General features: G+C 45.3%; 3 protein-coding genes across 7 annotated transcripts in view; 2 read left to right on the top strand and 1 right to left on the bottom strand.

Moving 5' to 3' along the window:
• The first annotated feature begins 5,322 nt into the window (after positions 1 to 5,322).
• CIROP (ciliated left-right organizer metallopeptidase) lies at positions 5,323 to 9,973 on the top strand. Its single transcript, XM_064486369.1, is given in 24 exon segments — positions 5,323 to 5,567; positions 5,569 to 5,612; positions 5,734 to 5,763; positions 5,766 to 5,835; positions 5,928 to 5,958; positions 6,279 to 6,312; positions 6,315 to 6,411; positions 6,686 to 6,757; positions 6,759 to 6,813; positions 7,014 to 7,107; positions 7,239 to 7,343; positions 7,346 to 7,368; positions 7,442 to 7,616; positions 7,738 to 7,754; positions 7,792 to 7,853; positions 7,926 to 8,022; positions 8,118 to 8,387; positions 8,757 to 8,779; positions 8,781 to 8,900; positions 8,902 to 8,983; positions 9,099 to 9,224; positions 9,226 to 9,272; positions 9,743 to 9,915; positions 9,918 to 9,973. Coding segments are annotated over 24 exon segments (2,148 nt in total).
• A 153-nt stretch (positions 9,974 to 10,126) lies between these two features.
• On the bottom strand, positions 10,127 to 12,956 carry C5H14orf119 (chromosome 5 C14orf119 homolog). The gene is made up of 2 exons (XM_010989433.3): positions 12,728 to 12,956; positions 10,127 to 11,302 (listed from the first exon to the last, which is right to left on the bottom strand). Exon 2 carries the CDS (start codon positions 11,299 to 11,301, stop codon positions 10,873 to 10,875), a length of 429 nt encoding a protein of 142 aa, XP_010987735.1. The 5' UTR covers position 11,302; positions 12,728 to 12,956; the 3' UTR covers positions 10,127 to 10,872.
• Positions 12,957 to 13,197: 241 nt separating this feature from the next.
• ACIN1 (apoptotic chromatin condensation inducer 1) overlaps positions 13,198 to 21,098 on the top strand; it is a 29,924-nt gene continuing 22,023 nt past the window's right edge. For 3 of the 5 annotated variants that reach the window (XM_064485821.1, XM_064485822.1, XM_064485820.1), the window contains exons 1-4: positions 13,199 to 13,375; positions 14,808 to 14,873; positions 17,005 to 17,116; positions 17,536 to 17,655. In XM_064485821.1, the coding sequence (XP_064341891.1) occupies positions 13,238 to 13,375; positions 14,808 to 14,873; positions 17,005 to 17,116; positions 17,536 to 17,655 (436 nt within the window). In that variant the 5' untranslated portion in view covers positions 13,199 to 13,237. Of the gene's footprint in view, positions 13,376 to 14,807; positions 14,874 to 17,004; positions 17,117 to 17,535; positions 17,656 to 21,098 lie in introns of all 5 variants that reach the window. The other 2 variants (XM_064485823.1, XM_010989434.3) reach the window with 2 other exon arrangements.

Below are 21,098 nucleotides of genomic sequence, written 5' to 3'. Positions count from 1 at the left end.
AAGCAGGCCTGGCTTGGCCCCAGAAAAACTTCAATGAAAAGTTGATTGAGAAGGCCCATTAGAAGTTCCCTGAGGCTGCCCCATGGGGAAATGATGGGTCTTTTTGGAGGAAAATGGCTGCACCTGGCCCTGAGTTCTGACTTCAGGGATCAACAGAAGGGCCCTTGGATTTGGGAGAAGGAAGGCTTCCTACGAGGGAGAGACCCACCTGCAGAGCTGTTGCCTCCCCTTCTCTTTTAGAAACAGGGGTCTGAGGTGGCTAGAGGCAAGCCATCCACAGACTGGATCCCCCATGCCCCACAAGCCAAGCTTCACCCTGAAGCCCCAAACAGTCCAGAACCCTGTTGCTCTCTACACCTAGCACTGTCACCCCTGGCCAGGCCATCCAACCCTGCTGCAATCGGGACGGTTTGCAAAACGCCTGTAGCTCCCGCTTTGTCACCATCTGAGGTTAGGACTGCACTTGGGAGATAAGCCCAGGCCCCACCCGCCCGTCCCGAGTGAGACTGCTGGCCTGCTGCAATCGGGACGGTTTGCAAAACCCCTGCTGGCTCCAGCTCTGTCACCATCTGAGGTTAGGGCTGCACCCCAAGATAAAGTCTAGCCCCGCCCACCGGCTCTGCCTTCAAACCTTGCAAGCAGCGTGGCCAGGGGACAGAGCTCCAGGGAAGCCCACTCAAAGTCTGGAAGCTTTACACAGGCCCAGCACAAGAACCCCTTCCCTTCTGCCTGGTCTTCTTCCACCTCTTCTCCCCTTCACCCCTAGCCTCATCTTTGCACACCACACCATCCTCTTCATCACCATCTGCTCCCCTTACTCCCAATCTTCCCTCCTCAATTCCATCTTTCATTCTCATCCTCCCTCTTCCTGCCTCCCTCCTGCCTTCTCATCACGCTCATTCATTCATTCCATTCATTCATTTGCCCAAGGGGGAGGATATAGCTTAGTGGTAGAGTGTGTGCCTAGCATGCACGAGGTCCTGGGTTCAATCCCCAGTACCTCTGTTGAAAAATAAATAGATAAGCTTAATTACCCCCCTTCCAAATTCGCTTGCTAAAAAAATAATAAACCCTACTCCAGGCACTTTCCTTGTTATTGGAGCCACAGGATAAGCACAGGCCCTGCCCTTGTAGGGCTTACTGGCCCTGAGGGGGATGGACAAACATACAACCACCAATAAATAGGTCATTCTAAATTTGGGGCAATGCAGTAAAGGGTGATGGTGACAGATACTAACAAGAGAACCTGATTTAAATGTGAACCAGAAGCTCTTTGAGGAAGTCACATGTAAGCAGATATCTCAAAGGTGAGTAGGAGTCAGTCTGACAAAAAGTGGGGGTTCCCAGAAGGGACAGCAGCTCTGCAAAGACCCCAAGCAAGTCCTTCCCAGTCACTGACAGAGGCTGCGGTTGGGGGGCAGACTAGACTGAGTTGGGGGAGATGAGGTCAGAGGGGGGCTGAGATCAGATCTTGCTCCAAATGGATCCAGAGCAGCATCTCCACCTTCCAAAGGAGAAGACATTTCCTCTCTCCTGAGGTGAAAGAGAAGAGATGCAGCAGGTGCAGATGCAAACAGGTCTCTAGGAGGCTGAGGCTGTTCCTGTCTAATGGCTTCTGTTTTCACCGTGAAAGAAGAGGTGATTGCAAGTGACTGAGCAGGGGGCCCTGAGGAATACATTTGAAGGTATAAAATCCTAATTGCTGAGAGTGGAAGGGGGAGCTAAGATTTCTGAATTGGGAGTGGCCAGTTGAAGTTGATGATGACCATATTAGGTGACAGCAGTTTGTCCTCTGGAGTGACTTCCTTCATGGTCCTTAGCTGCAAAGAAGCCAGTGTAGACAAGACAGATGTCAGGTTCATCTGGGCATGGGGCTCACCCAGGGAGCCAGGACCGACGGGACAGACAGGGAAGGGAAGGGATTTCGCACTGAACCTGGAACCTAAGGCAAATAAGGAGAGATGAAAAGACAGGCAAGACCAGCGATTCTTCCAGTGAGCTTGTAGAAAAGTGGCAGTGAGCTGGCTTGAGCAAATAAACCATAAGGAAAGGAGATCATATCAGAGAGTGGGATGTTTGATTCAGTTATTTCATAGGTACTGCAGTTTCTGGTGATGATAAGGCCTGGGTCTGACCCTGGCGGTGGCTTGCTGAGGTGGATGGAGAAACACATTAGAGATGAGAGGGTGAAGGAACTGAGAGGTCGAGGTCAGCGTGCTGGATGGAGGGAGCATCCGTATTGATGATGACACCACCCAGGATGACTGCCGTGCTCATTCCCATCCTCTCTCCACAACCCACATCCTCTCTTTCACCTCCACCCCACCTCCACATCCTCTTCCCCTATCCCCGTCTAGTTTCCTACCTCCACATCCTCACCCCATCCCCATCCCCATCCTCTCTTAACCCCGTTCTCCCTCCTCACCCTCATCTTTCTCATCCTGGTCCTCTCAGCACTTTATTTCTCCTCCACACTGGGCACTTTAGAAGCACTATTGCAGGGTGGATTAAGCCTGTGCCCAGGAGCCTAACTATGTGGGTTCAAATCCCACATAGACCATGTACCCATGTTGTCCTGGTTGTAAAAAAAGGGGTAATAATAATGATAATACCTACCTTATAAGGTTGTTGGAAGGATTACCTGAGTCTGAAGTGCTTGGAACAATGTCTGGGCACCAAGGAAGTGCTGGGTAACTTGCCCGTTATTCCCACCCTCTCTCCTCACCTCCTTCTACTTTCCTCCCTCCATCTTCTCACCCCCCATTATCCCTCAGTACCTACTGCAGATTTCTTCAGAGAGGCAGAGGTGAATCAGACTCAGTCCCTGCCCACAGTCTGGCAGGGAAACAAGCACAAGAATAAACTCCAGGAAAATATACTAAGTGCTACTTCAAAGATGTGAAAGAAATGCTCCCAGGGAACAGAGGACATGCAAACTAACTCAACCTGGGAGAGCAAAAAGTGTCAACAGACAGATAACCTCTCAGCTGGATCTTGGAAGACAAAGAAGGATTTGCTAGGCAAAGGTAGGAAAGAGGTGTTCTAGCCGAAGGAACATGAGGTGTTTCCTGTGCAGCTTCTGCTAGAAGGTCTGAAGTTCTGCAAGCAAGTATGAAGTGAGGATGAATCCCTACCCTGGTAGGGGCACGCCCTAGCTCAGTAAGACCACAAGGGGGCAGCAAAGCATTAGGAGTGGAGGCAGTTGGCGGGGTGGGCAGAAAACCTCCAGAAAATGTCAGAGACCTTGAATCTCAGAGTCAAGCCCTGACCCAAGAGTTTTCCTTAAATTTGGCCTGTTCAACCAGAGCACAAAAGTAAACGCTTGAGTGGGTAGGGAGTGTATAGCTTAGTGGGAGAATGCATGCTTAGCATGCATGAGGTCTTGGGTTCAATCCCTAGAACCGCCATTAAAATAGATAAATAAAAATCTAAAAAGAAAGCTTCTGACACTTGGAGAAAAAGATTAGGTTTGTCTTTTAGAGAACAAAAGTCCTCTAACACATGTTGTTTTGGTAAAAACAAAATAGTTCTTCACTGAGTTGAAAGTGTCTGTGGAATATGTCCTCCTTACTTGACCTAGTATTTACCATGATCCAGACACTGTTCCTGGCACTTTACAAACTTCAGCCTCATAACAACTCTATCGAGTAAGTACAATCACCCCACTTCTGCGTCACCACCCCTTCTACAAGTGGGAATATTGGGCCCCAAGTTACGATAGATAGAAAGTGGCAGAGTTGGTTTGGCTCCAGAATTTGGATGCTTCCCTTGTAATGGGTACTTCCACTCTCAGCCCTGGTGGCTAAAAGCATAAAACCCAGCCTCCTCAGGACGTCAGCAGTCCTCTAAACTCTAGTCCCTGTCTGTCACTAATTAGCTATGTTCCCTATGTCTCACCTGAACTGCTTCTCCAAAAGCTAAAGAATGGGGTTAGGTCTTGTTCCTTCATCCACACACTGGTGGCTTGGCCCTCTGGGATGGCCCAGAAGCAGGCTTGAGGGAGTGCAGGAGGTGGAGGGAGAGCAGCAGGCCTGCAGATCTAGCAGAGTTCCACAAGTGTTCTGTTAGGAGCTGGAGGAGAGGCCCCGCCCCCTCTGTCAGGTGTGGAATTTGGGCAGGAGGTGTTAAGAAAGGCTTCGCAGAGTAATTACAGGGAAGGTAGGAATTAGCCAGGCGGGCAGGGAAGGAGGGGTATCCAGGCAGGAGAAACAGGTTGTGAAAGAATCATGTGAGCAAAAAAAGAAAACAAAGGCAGTTCCAAGAACATCTTCAAACATCTTCTATTGATGTCCACTTTCAAAGTTTACTTCTCCTCTTGGCATGCCTATAAGTGGCTTCCGTGAAGCCTCACAGAGCTAACACAACAGCCTCTCACAGGAAGCGTTAGTCAACTTGCATGTATTTAAATGGTGAGTCCCTACGTGAGTAGAAGAGATACCTAAAAGTCTTGCAGTTTAGAGTCCTCCCAGTTCTGATGTCGGGGCGAGAGGAGTGCAGAAGCCTTGTTTGTCCATCTCCAGTGAGATAGGCAGGCATCTGTGAAACAAAGAATCTGGGGCAGGGTATGTATCTCAGGGGCAGAGCGCATGCTTAGCATGCGTGAAGTCCTGGGTTCAATCCCCAACACCTCCATTAAAAGAAATAAATAAACCTCATTACCCCCCCTCCCAGTTTAAAAAACAAGACAAACAAAAAAATTTTTTAAAAAAGGTAGTCTATGGCCATACCACCCTGAATGTGCCAATCTCTTCTGAAGCAAAGAATCCCCCCTATGCCCCCATATACACACCATTATTATTGTTTTTTTAATGGAGGTACTCCATTAAAAATTTAATGGAATTGAATCCAGGACCTCACACACACTAAGCATGCACTCTACCACTGAGCTATGCCCCCCCCATCCACACACAAGCCATTACTTTAACACTAATTTTTTAGTTCTGGGAAGGTTTCAAGGTTGTCCACTCAGAAAGGCAGAATTCGGCTGAGAGATGGAAGAGGGTTAGGAAAGTTCCTTCATGGAAGAGGCAGGCTCCTCCAAGAAAGGTCAGTCGAGGCCACAGGGGTGAGCACTGCCCCTCCCCGAGCTCTCCACCTCTGGCACCCTGGGGATGCCAGTTTCGATCTTTGTGGTTTACATCCAACCTCCTGGCAGGAACTGCAGATTTAGTCAACAACACTCAAATCTTGAAAAAATAAGCCAGCGTGGTGGAGGGGATTTGGAGAAAGATAGTAGAGAGAGGAACGTCAGAAGTAAGCGAGGCAGGGCAGAAGGGAGCGGAAGACCGGATCCAGGGCAGGCTAGGGAGAGATGCCTGGGAGATGTTGCTGACGCTGCTCCTGGGGGCTGCCATAAGCAGACATCTAAGTACTGAGACACAGAAGTCCGTGAGCCTTCTCAGGCCCCCTTTCTCCCTACATCCCCCAGACTTCCGCTCGTCCTCCCTCACCCTCCCTGGCTCCCGTGATCCTCAACCCCTCCGAATGCAAACCTGACATATCAGAGATCCTGTATCAGAGGGAGCTTGGGATCCTGAGGCAGGCGGCGTGAGGGGAGATCCTGAGCTGGGCGCACCGAGTGGCTGCTCAGTGGCTCCAGGTTGTCCTAGCTGGTGAAGAGGGGAGCAGAAGGGCTGGGGAGTGCTGAGGGGCAGAGCCGGCTAGGGGAGGAAGACCACACAGAAAAGGAACTGGAATTCTAGGACGTTGAGGTGAACGTGACCTCTTGTTAAGTCCTGACAATGCAAGGACCCCTGCTTCTGGGTTGACACCTGCATAGCACTGCCATGACCCAGACGCTCCAAACTAACCACAGGTGAGTTCATGTCACTGAGAGTGTATACAATACCTCTTCAGGGGGACCCAGAAATGTCTCCAGCTCACCTACAGTATTCATTCTTACCAGGTGCAGCCTCTTGAACTCAGAGTAACCAAGGAGAGAGTTGCTTGGGGACAAAGGTGAGAACAACTATTCGGATTTGGGGATCTGAAGCTCTCTAACCCGCCCAGACCGCTCCAACACAACTAGCATCAGAATTACTTAATGTGATTCCTGACAATGCAGATCCCTGAGCCCCCTCTCCCCCTGGCAGTTTATTAACTCAGAGACTGCTGGGGCAGGGGAGGACAAGACTCCCTGTTCTAACCAGCTGCCTCAATGATACTAATCAGGCTGAAGACTGAGACTTTCTGCCTCTCACTCCTACCCTAGTACCTAGTTTCCTGTCCTCTCTCCCTGCCCAGCTGCTAAGCTAGATGCTACAGTCACTCCCTGCCAGGTGCCTGATGCCCATTTCCATGGTTATGCCTTGTGGCAGAGTGGGGACCCCCACAACTGATCCAGTCGGATGGGCCTAGGATCCAAAACACTGAGTTTCTTCTGTACATGCAGGTTACCCACACTCCCAAGTGCTGACAGATCAAGTTCAGATCAAATCCCTTTTCCCTGCTCTGTTTCTCAGTCTTAAATGTCATGAGAAAGGGTAGGGAGCATACAAGCAGTTTTTATGACATTGTGCTTATTTGGGGTAACATGGGGAATGCTGAATGAACTTAGGGTGGAGGCTGAAAAACTCCCAAGCTATCCCTTGGTACCACCCCTACTGAGTTCCCTGGGCCTCCAATTGCAGGATGATGCCTTCAGTGTTACCCCGCCCCTCTCCTTTCCACCCCCACCTGTCCTGGCCCATCCACTGCCCTCTGTCATTGCCTACCCTGCCTGCTGCCAGCTGGACTTGGAAGGCAGGCCTCTTGCTGGTCTACTGTGCCCAGCATCTCACCAGCCCCGGCCTCTGCCATAGTGACATCGTCATGGTGACTATGGCATAATGAATAGAAAGCAGCAAACAGATTAGGGGAGGGAGGGCAGGCCATTCAGCTTCAGTGAAGTGGGAGAAACTACTCAGGGTGGGACAGAAGGTGCTTCAAGCTCTAAAAGCTGATTGGCAGAGGGGCTAGAGAGTGGGGACTCCGTCTTGCTGCGGTACCCTCACTCTGCAGTCCGTTGTCCTCAGGCCACACTCCGTGAATGGCTCCAAGCCCTGGGTTTCTCTGGGCAGCTCTTCAAGGAGTGGAGGGATTGTCCCTCAGGAACCAGTGGTAAAAGGGGTAACGCGGGCATGGTCTTCCCACAGTGTCAGCCAGGGGGAATCACCGCAATCTCATCATCTCACAGTTCCCCCTCACCCTTCTGAAGTTTTCCTCTCCTCCTATGCCTTCTCCCCTTTCTGTACTCAGAGAGAACTGTTCTATGAGGCAACAAGTGACATGGCAAGATGAGTGGGGACAGCTGCTTCTCACCACCCCAGCTGTTAGCCATAGCCTGGCCAAACACTTGGGAGTGCACCCGGCACTCCCTTGGAAGAAGAGGTGAGGATGAGGACACCTTGGAATGATGGAAGGAAGAGGGAGCCATCAGGTGGCAATCAGTCACCTCTTCCAGCAGGGCCCTTTGTCTTCATACTGGGAGACCTGGCTTCTCCAGGGTTCCATAATGCCTGCTACCTTCAGTGGTGCCCAGTGCACAGGGCTTGACCCAATCACTCTTGCTGCCCTCACAGACTCAGGCTGGTACCTAGTCAACCACAGCGCTGCAGAGGAGCTGTTGTGGGGCCGGGGTGAGAAATAAGGGAGAATTGCAGACTCATAGCTGCATCAGCTCGGGGGAAGTGAGAGAGGATGAAGGGATTCTGTGCTATAAAGTATAATTGAAGCTGTAAGCATAACTGGCCCTGAGAGGTTTGGGGCCTTCATTTGTTCTGAAGGGTCTTTTTCATCCTTTCTCTCAAGCAGGGTCTGGCCTGGAATTTGACCACCTGTGGGACTGGCACCTCAGACATCCTCTGTACTGGCAGGTGTGTGTGCTGAGGGGTTGGCTGCACAGCTGTCAGTGATCCTAGTGTCACTCTACCGTCCCTCCCACACAGCGGACCGGGCTGCCACTACTGGCACCAGGACAAGGGACACTGCTCCTCAGACCCCATGCCGGAAGGCTGCTGTGTGTACAAGCCCTTGGCCAGTGGGGTGGGTAGACTAGAGATTGGGGAATGGAACCCAGTGGGCCAAGAGAAGTCAACATCTAAGACCAACACCCTTCTACCTTCTGCCCCGCCCTTCAGAGTGAATGCTGGAAGGAAAATGGAATCCCACGTGGGGCGGAGAATCCCCATGGGGAAATCTACCATTTCCAGAGTCGGTGCTTCCTTGCCAACCTCACTTCACAGCTGCTCCCTGAGGACAAGACCAGGCATCCCTCTCGGATCCCACATCTCAAGGAAGCAGAGCTCACTGGCGGCTGCTACTTACATCAATGCACAGAGAGGGGAGCACACAAGGGGCAGGTGGAGGGATCGCCCTGGGTCCCATGCCTTCCAGGAAAGGCTATTCAGGTGGGTTATCAGAAGTGGAATAGCTGTAGCATACTGGCAAAAGGTTTGGAAGTGCTGTTATGGTAGTACTATCCAAGGTATTTTGATGTTCATTCATTTTTAATTATCATTGAAGTATAATTGATTTACAATATTATATGTTTCACGTGTACAGTATTTTTATATATTCCATTTAAAGTTCTTATAAACTATTGGCTATATTCCTCATGCTGTACAATATATCCTTGTAGCTTATTTATTGATGTTTATTCATTTTTTACTCAGTACCCCACTGAATCCATGGCTCTAGAATGTACATTTTTCCTCAGAAGGAGAGCTTGAGCAAGTAACTGAAGCTATAACTGTACCCTGCTACACATCTCCTTGCAGATACCTGGGTACCATGGTCTTCTCCCAGGGTCGGCTGCGTCAGACTAATAAAGGTGCTGATGCTATGACTTACTCACCTGTGAGTCTTTCAACCCAAGACCTGTTATTCCAGCTGTCTTTAGGATTGGCTGGGCCCCCAGGCCACTCTGGGGAAGGCAGAGCGAGAACTGACTGCAGCAGCACTACAGGCGCTGGTGAGCAGAGGAAGCCCTGGCAGGTAAGGATTTGTGCAGTGGGCCAAGGGGAATGCTTAACCCTCTGAGGCCTTTTCATTCATCCCACTCGCAGGGATACTCTTCCAGGGACTGTATCTCCATTAAGAGATCCAAATGTCCACTTAAGTGCTCTTTCCACAGCCCTTTGATTGTCACTAGTCTGGTGTTCCTGTGGGTGTGTGTCTTTGGCTGCCAAGGGCACTCAGCTGGTATGCTGCACAGGGCCCTGACCCCAACTCTCCAGAAGAAAAGTTCTAGAACTGTATTATAGAGGAGTCACCTTTACCACCAAATACAGCAGGTAAGATAATATTTCAAGTTTTCTTTCAAACTCCCAGGTCCACATATTCTAAATTACATTGATTAAGCACTCATTCATATGCATACTGTCCTGTACAGGGTTAATATTTCAGAAAACAAGGATTCTCGACTAACACCTGGGGCCTAACACTGTGAGATACCTCTTCAACAATAATGGAGTTCCCCCATCTTAGGATATAGGGATCCTTGCTCCCTTCTTTTCTTAAGCACTACCCAGGCAGCATGCCTAGCTACCTAAACACCATAGCCTAACTGTTCCCCTAAGCCACTTCCCTCACTACCAAGTTAGGTCTCCTTCCAACAATTTAAGATGCTAGAAATCTTGGATCGTGGTTTTATTCCTACTTCCTGATTTCCTGTTTAGCTTACTGTTTGGATGATTCTTCATGAGCTCTATGTATTAAAATAAAGGTAGGGCCCTTCACCTCCTGAGCCTTGGCATTATTCCAGGCCAAATACTCTATGACCTGGGTTTTTGGTTACCTTGAACCATAATCCCTCCATGGCCCATCTAAGTCTGCTGCTGGGGCTCTGCCGTATGTTGTTTATCCTGATGGGTGCCCTAGGAACTGTGGCCTATCAGAAACAAGCTACTCTTCAGGTGGGACCATCTGGCTCTTACCATTACCAGAGCTCCAAAGCACAAGAAGGGGCCCACCTGAAGGAATAAAAGAGGTGTGATACTACCGAGAGCATGACATCAGAAATCATCTTAGGAGAAACTAGATGAAAAGTCGATCTATTGTCTACACTTAAGTCCTACTTTTCTCAGAATGCCTCTTTCTCTGTATATCAATGATACACTAGCTTTACAATGAAAGAAAAGGGAGAGACTTTTGGTTCTGAAAATTCATTCTTTATTTTGATAGAAAAAAATAGACCCTTCAACCTGTAAAAAGTGTCACTTGTTTTCACATTGTTGTAAAGCAAACTTACAGAATAGGAACATCTGCTACCAGTTCCAAGGATGTCACATACGCTTTAGAAAAGTCATTGCTATTTGAATTCAAACAAACATCAGCATGGAGGAAGGAGTAACTAATTAACTCCCTCCTGATTTTTTCCATAATTTTACTAAATCATCACTAGGAAAGCTAGCAGTTGGGATGTCACATAATTATGCCAAAATCTGGCAAAGGTGATGAAACCAGCCATCTGAATCCAGCTAAATTATAAAAACATGGCCTTTTATTGCCCTTCTCTCTTGTTTCTAGAGTAGGAGGGCTCCACTTTATATGCCCATGGGCCAGCAGTAGGCTTGAGTTATAATGTGTAGGTTCCTTTTGGTTATAGTTGCAAAAGAAGCCTTTAAATTCTTGAAAGTTTGACATCTGTTGAAAAGAAGTAAGCTAGGAGGCAGACTGCTGATCTGGATTTGCTCAGATGGAAAACATTTACACTAGGAATCCAGTTGATATGCTGTTCCCATTGAAATCATCGGGCCCGTACTGCGCAGCGAGTTTAGCCAGCTAATCAGGATCCCATCCCCAGACATTTAAGTGATACATTTGAAGTTCTCACAGTAGAGTTGTGGCCTTGGCTCCATCAGCTATGGTTTTTGTCTTTGATTTTCATGTCTATCAGTCTTTACCAGCTGTAGCAGCCACTGCTTGGTAAAACTTTGCCACGAAGTCTGGCTCGCTGACCTCCAACTGCCTGACAAATTCATTGCGCTCCTGTTCAGCCCAACCTCGAAACCACTGATCCCAAAGACGCAGCTGGCACTCAAAGATACACGGTGGTCGGTTTGCTCCAGATACACTAAGCTGCTCCAGACCTTCCAGCAGTGGCTGTAATTTTCCTGGCACTGCCTTGGCTACCAGGTCCTGTAGAAAACGTTCACGCTGGGGACCTGACCAGCTGGCAAACCAGTGAAGAATACACTTCATCTCCTGGGAAGTGATGTAAGACATTGGGGGAGGGGAAGAGTCAGAAATATTGTCTGGTACTGAGGGTAAGGGAGAAGGGAAGGATAGCGGCATCGAAGAGGAAGATGATTCCAGTGGCATCCTGAAACATGAAAGTGCTGTTACATACTTTCTACATAGAGCAACCAAAATATAGCTTCCCAATAACAAGGAATCTTATCACAGTCAGCATCTACAAAGAAAATTACTTCTCACCAATTCAGTGTACAGAAAAACAACAGGGTCCTTTACTTAGATTATTAGTCAACTACCTTAGAGAAGGCACCCAAGAATAACTTCGTATTTACCAACTTTCCTCTCTCTTTTTCAAACCCATTACCCTCCCCAACCACTGCTTTCTTCCATCATTCTTATAACCTAAAAATAACCAAAACATTTCTTGTTCATTATTTCCCACCTAATTCTATGTTTCAGGTTGAGCAAAGGAAAAAAACAACAAAAAATAAGATTAATACTGGTCCAATACATCTTCCCTAAAATGAAAAAAAGGTACACATTTTTTAATTCAGCCAAGTAGCTGGTTAGGGCCTAGATGCTGATCACTGCAGCGCTATCAACAATGGGGAGGAAAAAAGGAAAGAAAAACATCATTTATGATGAAAGAGGCTTCTCTGCAATATGCAGTCTCTGAAATATGCCAAGAACTTCCTAACTCCAATGTTTTCTTATATTCCCTATAAAGCACCAGGAAAAATTAAAGAGCACAGTGAGGGCACCTTGCCCCAAATAACACAGTAAGAAAAACAGGAGAAACATCCAAGTGTTTATTCAAAACTGAAAAAATAGTCTAGTTGGTTTGGTGGCTTAGGGATCTAACAGGTGTTATACTGAGGTAGATGTGTGACGACTCACGTCTGAATAATTTTCCTTCACGTTTAAAAGAATACCTACTGACGCTTGGCCACTGATTCGCATCACTAATGCAACTGGAAAGTCAACCAACTTGAATAGTTCTCAAACAGCACAGTATGAGTCTCTAACAACGAAAACATTAACCTACTTGTATACGGCCTATTTTACTGTTTTACTGTTTGTGTTCCTTCTGCTTTAAGTTGGACTATTTGTAGTGACAAAAAAAAAAGGATTCCCCAAAGCAATGAGAAGCAGTTCAATACCAAAACAGTCCAGGGAGATTGTCTTTTTCACAGTGGCCCTACAAGAAGCAATTCTTCCTAAAGGAATTTTATTCTCTTATTCGGGGAAAGGGAGAACTTTTCCCGAGCTTTGCTACATGGCTTCGAGAGCAAACTCAAGTTCAACGATCATGAATTAGTTCACAGTCTGGGTCCAAAGACCTCGTGCTGTCACTTGCCCACTTCGGAGGCCATAGAGGTCCACAGGCATTCCGAGGTCCCAAAGAGCAACGTAGCCTTAGATGGGAGTGGCGGAGATTCAGAGGGTGGGAGGTGGCAGCTGTTTCCGTAGGGGAGCGGGAGGCTCCCTACTAAGGGTAGCCGGCAAAAACATAGTCTGACCCGGCCCAAGGAGGGACTTCTACCCCGCTTACCTCCTCTTTCCTCTCACAGAGCACCCGGAGACCGTCACAAGAGTACTTATACTCCAACTATCGCCGCCGCTTCCACGTTTCCTGAAAACCCTGAGGAGGGCCAGCCGGGCAGCCCACGCACTTCCGGTCCCGGACCAGCCCCAAACACCCAAGCACCCCAGCGCCTCAGCCTCAGGTCCGGAGATGGCCGAATAACTCCGATTACGGTTATGCCGGAGTCGAGGGCTTCCGAATAGATTCGATTCAAAGACTCGGTAAGACGAAGATAACCGAGCTCTGAAAGCAGCATGAGGGAGGGGGACCGGCTGGGAGGATGGAAAGAACCGATTGGTGCCGACGTGGAGACGGAAATGCCCGAGCAGTTCCGGAGGAACCCGGGGAGTTCTGAGTGGTAATCGAGGGGTTGACTATGGCAGTGGGCGGGATCAGCTCGGTACGTTCGAAGGGCGTTGGCGGAAATTACCGAAGATGCCCGAAGCCGTCGGGACGGACCCGAGTACCTCACGCAAGATGGCGGAGCTGGAGGAGGTGACTCTGGACGGGAAGCCTCTTCAGGCGCTCCGGGTGACCGACCTGAAGGCCGCACTGGAGCAGCGAGGCCTAGCCAAGAGCGGGCAGAAGAGTGCCCTGGTCAAGCGGCTCAAAGGGGTGAGGAGACGGCGTTGCTGGTGTGTCGGAGGGGAGTAGACCCGGTAGAGCCGAGTCTCTGCCGCGGCGCAGGCGCAGTGTCCGGGCTCGGCGCGAGCTCGCTCAGGCCGCCAGCGCGAGCCTCCGGATCCGCGCGCACGGTGGTTGGCGAGGCTCGCGCTGGAATAGAGATAGCGCCGGTTCCCGCCTTAACGGCAGCGGCGCGAGCCCAAAATGGGAGGGTGCGCGCTACTCTCCTGGAGTGTCTTAAGCTCCTTCCTCCTTCCCCCACCCCCTCCTTGTTTGTGTCTGTGGTGTCGGCGCATGCGCTGCAGAAGGAGTTAAATCCCACTACAACCACCGGCGTTGCTGGCCTGAGGGGGGCGAGTTGGGCTGGGTCGGAGTTCGGGGTATAGTTGGGCGGAGAGGTTGATGTGGTTGGTATCGATATCCGAAAGAATAGAACTGGGGTGGGGTAAAAATGTCTGCTTGATTAGATCAGAAGGTGAGATGAAGAGAAACCTTGATTTGAAGGGGCTTGGTTAGGTAGGGGTGTATAATTTACAGAGCATCCAAAAGCAATTTGGGTGGATAAGAGTTTGGTGAATATTGATAAGAGAAGCGAGGCAGACTACTATATGTTGGGGGTTTTGAATCGGTTTGAGTAGATTAGGGTGGGATTGTCAAGAGGTAGGTAGATGGATTGGTGTGTATAGGTTTGATGTAAACGGAGGGAAGGTGAGGATTTCTTGATTTTGAATAGGGTTAATTAGGGTATGTTGCGAGTAGTACAGATTCGGGCTAGGTTGGCTCAAGGGTTAACTTGGCAGACCGTTTCTTATACTGAAGCTGACAGTTTCTTTTGTGTGTGTGTGTGTGTGTGTGTATTGGATCAGACAACAGTTTATAGAGCCTGTGGTCATTTTGTTCTGTAGCCTCCTCTTTGAAATTTTTATAAATTTGGTACATCTAAGTGCCACTCTTTTGGAAACGATACAGATTCACTCAGGTAGACCTAGTCCTTGATAACTCACCAAATAGTTCAGTCATGCCAAAACCATGTTGGTTTCATGTATTTGAACCTAATGGAGTATTTGAAGTGAAGGGCCAGATTTAGAAGGGACACTAGTCAGAAATGCAGAAGATAATAGGGATTGTAAGTACTGGTTTTGTCACTGTCGCTGATTTTATTGCATAGCCATGTCACTAATTTTCCCGATGTGTCTGCATTTTACATCTGTACATTAGGGAGCAGTAACCATGGCTACCTTTAAGGGTCTTCTGAAGATGAATGAGAATGCTATTAGTAAAGGGCTTTTAGGTCCCTGGAAAAGGAGTACAGTTTAAGTGTGTATGGTTAATCATTGCATTTGGTGAAGAGATTGGGGGAGGGGTGGGGTGGGTTTTTTTCCACCACCCCCTGGTTTCTGACTTTTGCCCTTCTCTATACCAGGCTCTAATGCTAGAAAATTTACAGAAACACTCAACACCCCATGCTGCATTCCAGCCAAACTCTCAGGTAAGAAAACAGGTTCATTAGATGGCGTGGGCTCTTTGGATGCATAGAGACTGGTATGAAATAGTGTTGTGTATTTGATGCTTAATTTCTCACTAATATTTTCCTAAGTTCCCTGGGTTGGAAATATTTTCATACTAGGACAATTGAATTCTAATAAAGAATTCAAGACAGGGAAGGTATAGCTCAGTGGTAGAGTACATGTTCAGCATGCATGAGGTTGTGGGTTCAAGCCCCAGTACCTCCATTACAGATAGGTAAATACCTAATTACCTCCCCCCACAAAAAATAAATACGTACATACGTACATACATTTTAAAAAGAAGAATTCACGGATCAGAGGAGCTGTTAGTTAATTTCTGGTAGTTGAAATGATGTGTGCAGAAAGTTGTGGTTCTGATTAAGTGGAGTGCAAGGGTCTGAAGTTGTCTATTTGCCATTGATTTGGGAAAAGTAGTTGATGGCTTTGAGTGTAGATATGAAGTAGACAGTCAACAGGGCAGTGTAGGAAAGTACTTGCTGATCAAGAAGAATTCTTGTGTTGACATAGATTTTCTAAGAATTCAGTTCTTTGGAAATCATCCACCATTACTAGTTAGTACTAAATTATGCAGTTGCTCCTAAACATCATTAATTGCTCTGTTACTTAGGGCAAGAAACAACCTTTGGAGGCGTTGGTCTCCTCAGCTTCCCTGTGTAAGGTGAAAAAGGGTTGGACTAGATCCATAGTTTTATAACTGCTCTGCTGGGGTTTGTGGAGCTGCTTTTGGAGGCTTCCTAGAGAAAATACCTTCTCCCAAGTGAATAGGGGTTCACATTCCACTCTTAAACTAGATTAGATCTACTTCTGTCTGCTTCGTATATTGTTTCTGCATAAGATTTCTTTGGAAGAAATCATTCCCAGTTTAAAGAAAAACTAAAATTCTTACACTGCATGGTCTCTTAAGATTCTTTTTAGCGTTTAACATCCCCTCATTATAGTGTCATGCATTTAAAGGAAAAAATCCAGGTCTTTGTTAGTGCAATGGTGTGCAGCTCCAGTACTAGATGAAGTCCCAAGATACTGTGGAAAAACAAGAGAGCCTTCCTACTCCCTTGTTACTAGCTCATTAAGCTGAAAGTATCATAATCTAGCTTACAGAGGTTTAGTTAAGTACTTTAACAAGCATGAGAAATTGCTTAAGTTAGTTTACAATTCTGTACCTTTTGCACATTACATTTTAGTCTTTGAAATTTTGCTTTTATTAACGTAGGATTTTTGCAACAAATGCATATATTCTTAATGCTTGCAATCCACACTTCATCAGTGTGCACTGAGTACCAAGAGACTCATCTGTATTTTAGGTGAAAGTAAACATTTACCGTGCTTAGGAAAGATGCCTAATGATGTAGAAAGTATTTATTCAGATTTTTTTCTTTTTCTGAAGTTCTAATAGGACTTGTTAAGCAAGAAGGTTCTCAGGGGGAGGACTTGTGAAGAGAAAGCTGAAGGGCAAAAGAGTGACATGGGAGTCTGTGTTGCAGGAAAAAAATGGGAAAAGGGATTAAGTTCCTAGATTTTAAATATTGTTACCAAAGAGTTATTCTCACCCAAAGAAAATAGAATTAGAACTCTGTCTAAATGCTGAATGGATGTCCCTTTTCTCAGTCTCTTGCTTTCATGCTTTTAAATCCTGTAGTTGAATTTTGGAGATGTTTGACAAACTGTTTCCTGGATAGGTGTGTCAACAAAAGATGAACTAGTATGAACTAGTATTTTTTCCCTTCAGTTTTTGATATTACTAAAAGGAAAATTTAGGTGATCTTTAGATAATTAAGATTATCTAAAACTCTAGGTTAAAAAGCATAATTTTATAGGCACTTTTATTTCTTTTTAAATTATTTGTGCATCACTTTTTGGTTGGGAACTGAATATTTAAAATAAAAAATTATGTGTGCATTTCCTCTTTTTGTCATCTTTCATGAATCATATTTTGGTCCTCATCCTAGGAGTAGTTTAGAAAAGGGTCCTCCAACATTTTCATTATCTTTCTTGAGTCCAAATATAAGGGGTAGACCTTTGCTCCATGGAATTTTCTTCTTGCATTTTCCTGGTTTGCTTTCCTAGACTGTCTTTTCCATGTCCTCCATACAGATTGGCGAGGAAATGAGCCAGAACAGTTTCATAAAGCAGTATCTGGAAAAGCAGCAGGAGCTGCTTAGGCAGCGTCTGGAACGTGAAGCTCGAGAAGCTGCAGAACTTGAAGGTAAGCCCAGACTGTCACTTCTTACAAGAAGTTCTTCATCCTTGTTCCTGCCACTGAGTAGATGGGCCTGTCTCAGTAGGCAGTTTCAGGAATAAGTCAGGCTGAGACTGCCACTTCTTTGCTTTGGTAGTTTATGGAGCCAAGTGAGTTACTATTTGCCTTTTGTCAGGGAAGAAGATACTTAATTTGACTATCTTGTTAGAGGAGGATTCTTGCCAACAGGAAGAGTTATAAGTAAATTAAGCTACCCTTTAGTTGAACTAGAGCTTAATCCTAGGGAGTTTTTCTCTGTGTACAGTGCTCTTTTTAGTATATACTCTGTATCCGTGGCTTTGCCTGACCTCCTTCACTCCTCTACATATTCCCACATGCTGAGCCCTTCACTCCCTCCCTGCCCCGACCCAATCTGTACTTTGCAGAAGCTTCAGCTGAGTCGGAGGACGAGATGATCCATCCCGAGGGAGTGGCTTCCCTGCTGCCTCCTGACTTTCAGAGCAGCCTGGAGAGACCAGAGCTGGAGCTCAGCAGACATTCACCCAGTACGTATCTCCCTCCCCACTGCGCTGTTTTGTCAATCCTGCGTAGTTGGTGGGGGGAGGTAGTTACGCCTCCTTTCATGCTAAGCCTCCTTTAAAGTCCCAAGAAGATTCTGTGACATTGTTATTTGACATCTGTTTTCATGGAAATTATGTCCTTTTTGAAGTCTGCTCTCACCCCTATATTGTGTTAACCTCTCAGAGTATTTTATAAGGCAGTGTGATTTTTCTTCTCACCTGTGTACCTCCTTAACCTCCTCTGCCTCTGAATTTAGCAACAGTTCACAACTCTTTTTCATCTCTTCACCAATTGTATGTATTATATGTTACACATTCAGTTATCCCCCCAAATGGGCATCTGCTTCAGTTTATTAATTTATTCAACAAGTTTTTACTGAGTGCCTGTTGTATGCTAGCACATGCTAGGCACCAGGAATATAGTAGAGAAAAAGACAAGTCTCTGCCATAATGAAACATACAGTCTAGTGAGGAGATGGACATTAAACAAATTATTATGTCATTAACTAGAGTTACGTGATGTGAGAGTCAGTGCAAGGTTTTATGTAAGCATATAGGGAGCTTAAACCCAGTGTATAGGATTGGTTCAGGGAAGATTAATTTTTTCATATTATAAAAAATATTAAGCACCCACTTTTGCATAGTATCTCAAGCAAAAATCTATAAATGCAGCCTAAGACAGTGTACCTTTGGGAGAACATGTGCATAATACATATGGATAATAGGTTGAGAAAGTAAACCAGTGTGTAAATTAACAAGTATTTTGAATCATTATTAATGTTAGTTGTGATGGGGAAGGTGATCATTCCTATTTAATACTTCTAGAATATGTGGAAGTTGCTAGCTCTTCTGATTAATATAGAAGTCCTTCCTGAAAATAGATTTTTATGAGATATTTAATGATGGGAGAAAAATAAGTTTTTTTAGAGACCTCTTTTCTCTTCAGATATAAAAGTAGCAGACCATCGATTGATCCATTTTGCTCTTAGCACTCTTTTCATCACTGATTGTAAAGCCAGGAGGAAGGGGAAAACTCTTTTATAAATTAGTTGTCATTGTTTCTTCTTTAGTAAAAATAAGCCAAAAAATTATGTATTGAATTCTGCTGTATATGTATCTCCATGTTAGAGTATACGGAGAGTTAGCACATTGTAAAACCTATTAGGGAGAAGATAATCACACACAAAACTAATAATAGAAGATGCTATGTTTTAAGACAGACAAGAATGAATGTGATGTTCAATTTTAAAGGTAATGGGGGAACCATTGAAGATTCTTTATAGAAACATGATTTTATAAGGAACTCTCTTTAAAAAGAGAGAGCCTCTCTGTGTTCTAAACATAATTTGAAACGAAAATGAGGTATGGATCCTGAAATAGATAAAACGTTTCAAAAGCAAATAAAGATGTAGTGTGAAGGTGATCTCTCTCTTCAGAGCTTTGTGTCATCAGCAGGACTCTGCCTATGGTTGTAATAGATGGAGGGAGGAAAAACAGGTAAAAGGAAAGAGGTGAAAAGTCAATAAATGAATGTAGTAAATTGTGGAGTACAGCTAATAGTTACTTTATGTTCTCTTCAGTGCACTCTATCCATAAACTTTCCTCCCTCTGATCTCAGAATATGAATCTCATTATAGTTGTGGCACAGAATTTGGTCAGGGTCCTAGTGAAGTGGTAGTTTGGAGTTTTAGGTGTACACTGTCAGTCTGCCATAGGCCAGCAAAATATTAGGATTCCAGCTTATTTATTAGCTCTGGATGTTTTGGCTTCCTTTTTTTAAGTAAGATTTTGATTAAAGTAAGGTTCCTAGTAACATTTTGGTAATCAGTAGTGGCACCTGAGGTTTCTTTTGTTTGTTTGTTGTGTTTGTTTAAGAATATGGATTCCTGGAATCTACCCCAAGAATCTCAAGGAATGTGAGTACTGAAACCTTACATTTTTTTTAAAAGTCCCCTGGTAGTTCTGTTGATCAACTCAACTTATGAATGACTAAGTGAAAGAATAGTTTTCCAGTATTATATTTAATCAGGATCCTTGGCATATATTCTAGAAACCTCCCATTAATGTGCTGTAGACAAAATCTCAAATAGGATGGAAGGGTTGTTTTATAAAATTCTTACTGGGTCTCCTTCTTAACTTCTTATCACTATACCACTTTCCTCAGATTTTTTTAAGGTGTTGGGAGTCAGTATTCACCCTCCATTGTCAAAAGTTGTTTGGATTCCCTTCTAGATCTTAACTAGGTGTACAAAAGTCCTTACTACCTTTAGTTAATTTTTTTGAAAAGAGCTCACTCTAGGAAAATTAGGGGGGAAATACAAAAACATTAAAAAATAGATAGTCAGAATACAGATTAACAAAGGTATAGCTTCAGGTGATCTTAGCCAGCCTTTGGCTTACAAAGAGCATATAGCCCTCTTTCCTGAGTATTGTACAAATCTAGATGCTGAGATTTCAAAGAAATGCTAGGTAAGTTACTTATATAGCTAGCATCAGTCAAATTAGGTTTGACATCATTACCAGGTCTCCATTCTTTTAATTTCTGCTTCTTCTTATAGTCAAGAATACCCTTTGGCCACAGGCTTTGCTGTGATCTCTATAGCCACCTTACTTGGGTCCTGCAAATCTTGCCTAGGGATTCATTTTCCAGGATAAAGAAACTACTTTCCTATATGGCCCTTAAACATTTGTCACTTTAATACATTCTACACTGCTGAGCAGCCATCTTTGCCTTTCTCCTGAAGGCTTCTGGCTTTGGAATCTTGAAAACCTTACATTCACCCTGACTTGCTTTTTAATTCCTGAAATTTATTTCTTAATCTGTTACCAATATTGGTTCTACCCTTTGCTAAAGGTGCTCAGTTTCTGCACTTATTATTAACATCTGGCTGAAGAGACTCGTGTGGCCATGTGCACATAATAGAAGATGGCATCTTCCCCAGAACTTTGTCTGCGTCACATCAGCTCTTTACAAGGAGCTAAAAAGAATTTCTCGTCTCTTTCTTATGTTTTGTATTGCTTACTAGATTCTTGTTTCATATTTGAGGATTCCCTCTAGTCGTCACCTTTTTTGCAAAACAGTGATGACCAAAACTTTCTGAACAGCCCTGCCCAGTTTTCTCACATCTCTTTAATGACTTACTAGGCAAGTGCTACTAGAGGAGTAGTCATCTAGAATCCTACCACTGCAGTTTTACAGTATCAAAATAACATTAGCCAATATAATAGCATACAATTTACAATAGATGGAGAAAAGGGGTATTTGCTTGTACATACCTAATTTTAAAATAACAACCCTAAAACTCTTAATTTGACTTGTTTAGCATATTTATCTCTGGCTAACTTTGTACATGCTTTTTATTTTATTTTTTTCTTGAAGTCACGTTTGTTCAGAGCATGTATGTGCTTACTGAAGGCCTGTTATTCAT

The sequence above is a fragment of the Camelus dromedarius genome, chromosome 5 (genome assembly GCF_036321535.1).
Source record: "Camelus dromedarius isolate mCamDro1 chromosome 5, mCamDro1.pat, whole genome shotgun sequence".
Classification (NCBI taxonomy): Eukaryota; Metazoa; Chordata; class Mammalia; order Artiodactyla; family Camelidae; genus Camelus; species Camelus dromedarius.
The sequence above is the reverse complement of the archived record's forward strand: the minus strand, read 5'-3'. Positions and strand labels throughout refer to the sequence as shown.

Bases quoted from the DNA above. Each gene is read 5' to 3' on its own strand.
- C5H14orf119 (XM_010989433.3), bottom strand. From the start codon at position 11,301: ATGCCACTGGAATCATCTTCCTCTTCGATGCCGCTATCCTTCCCTTCT.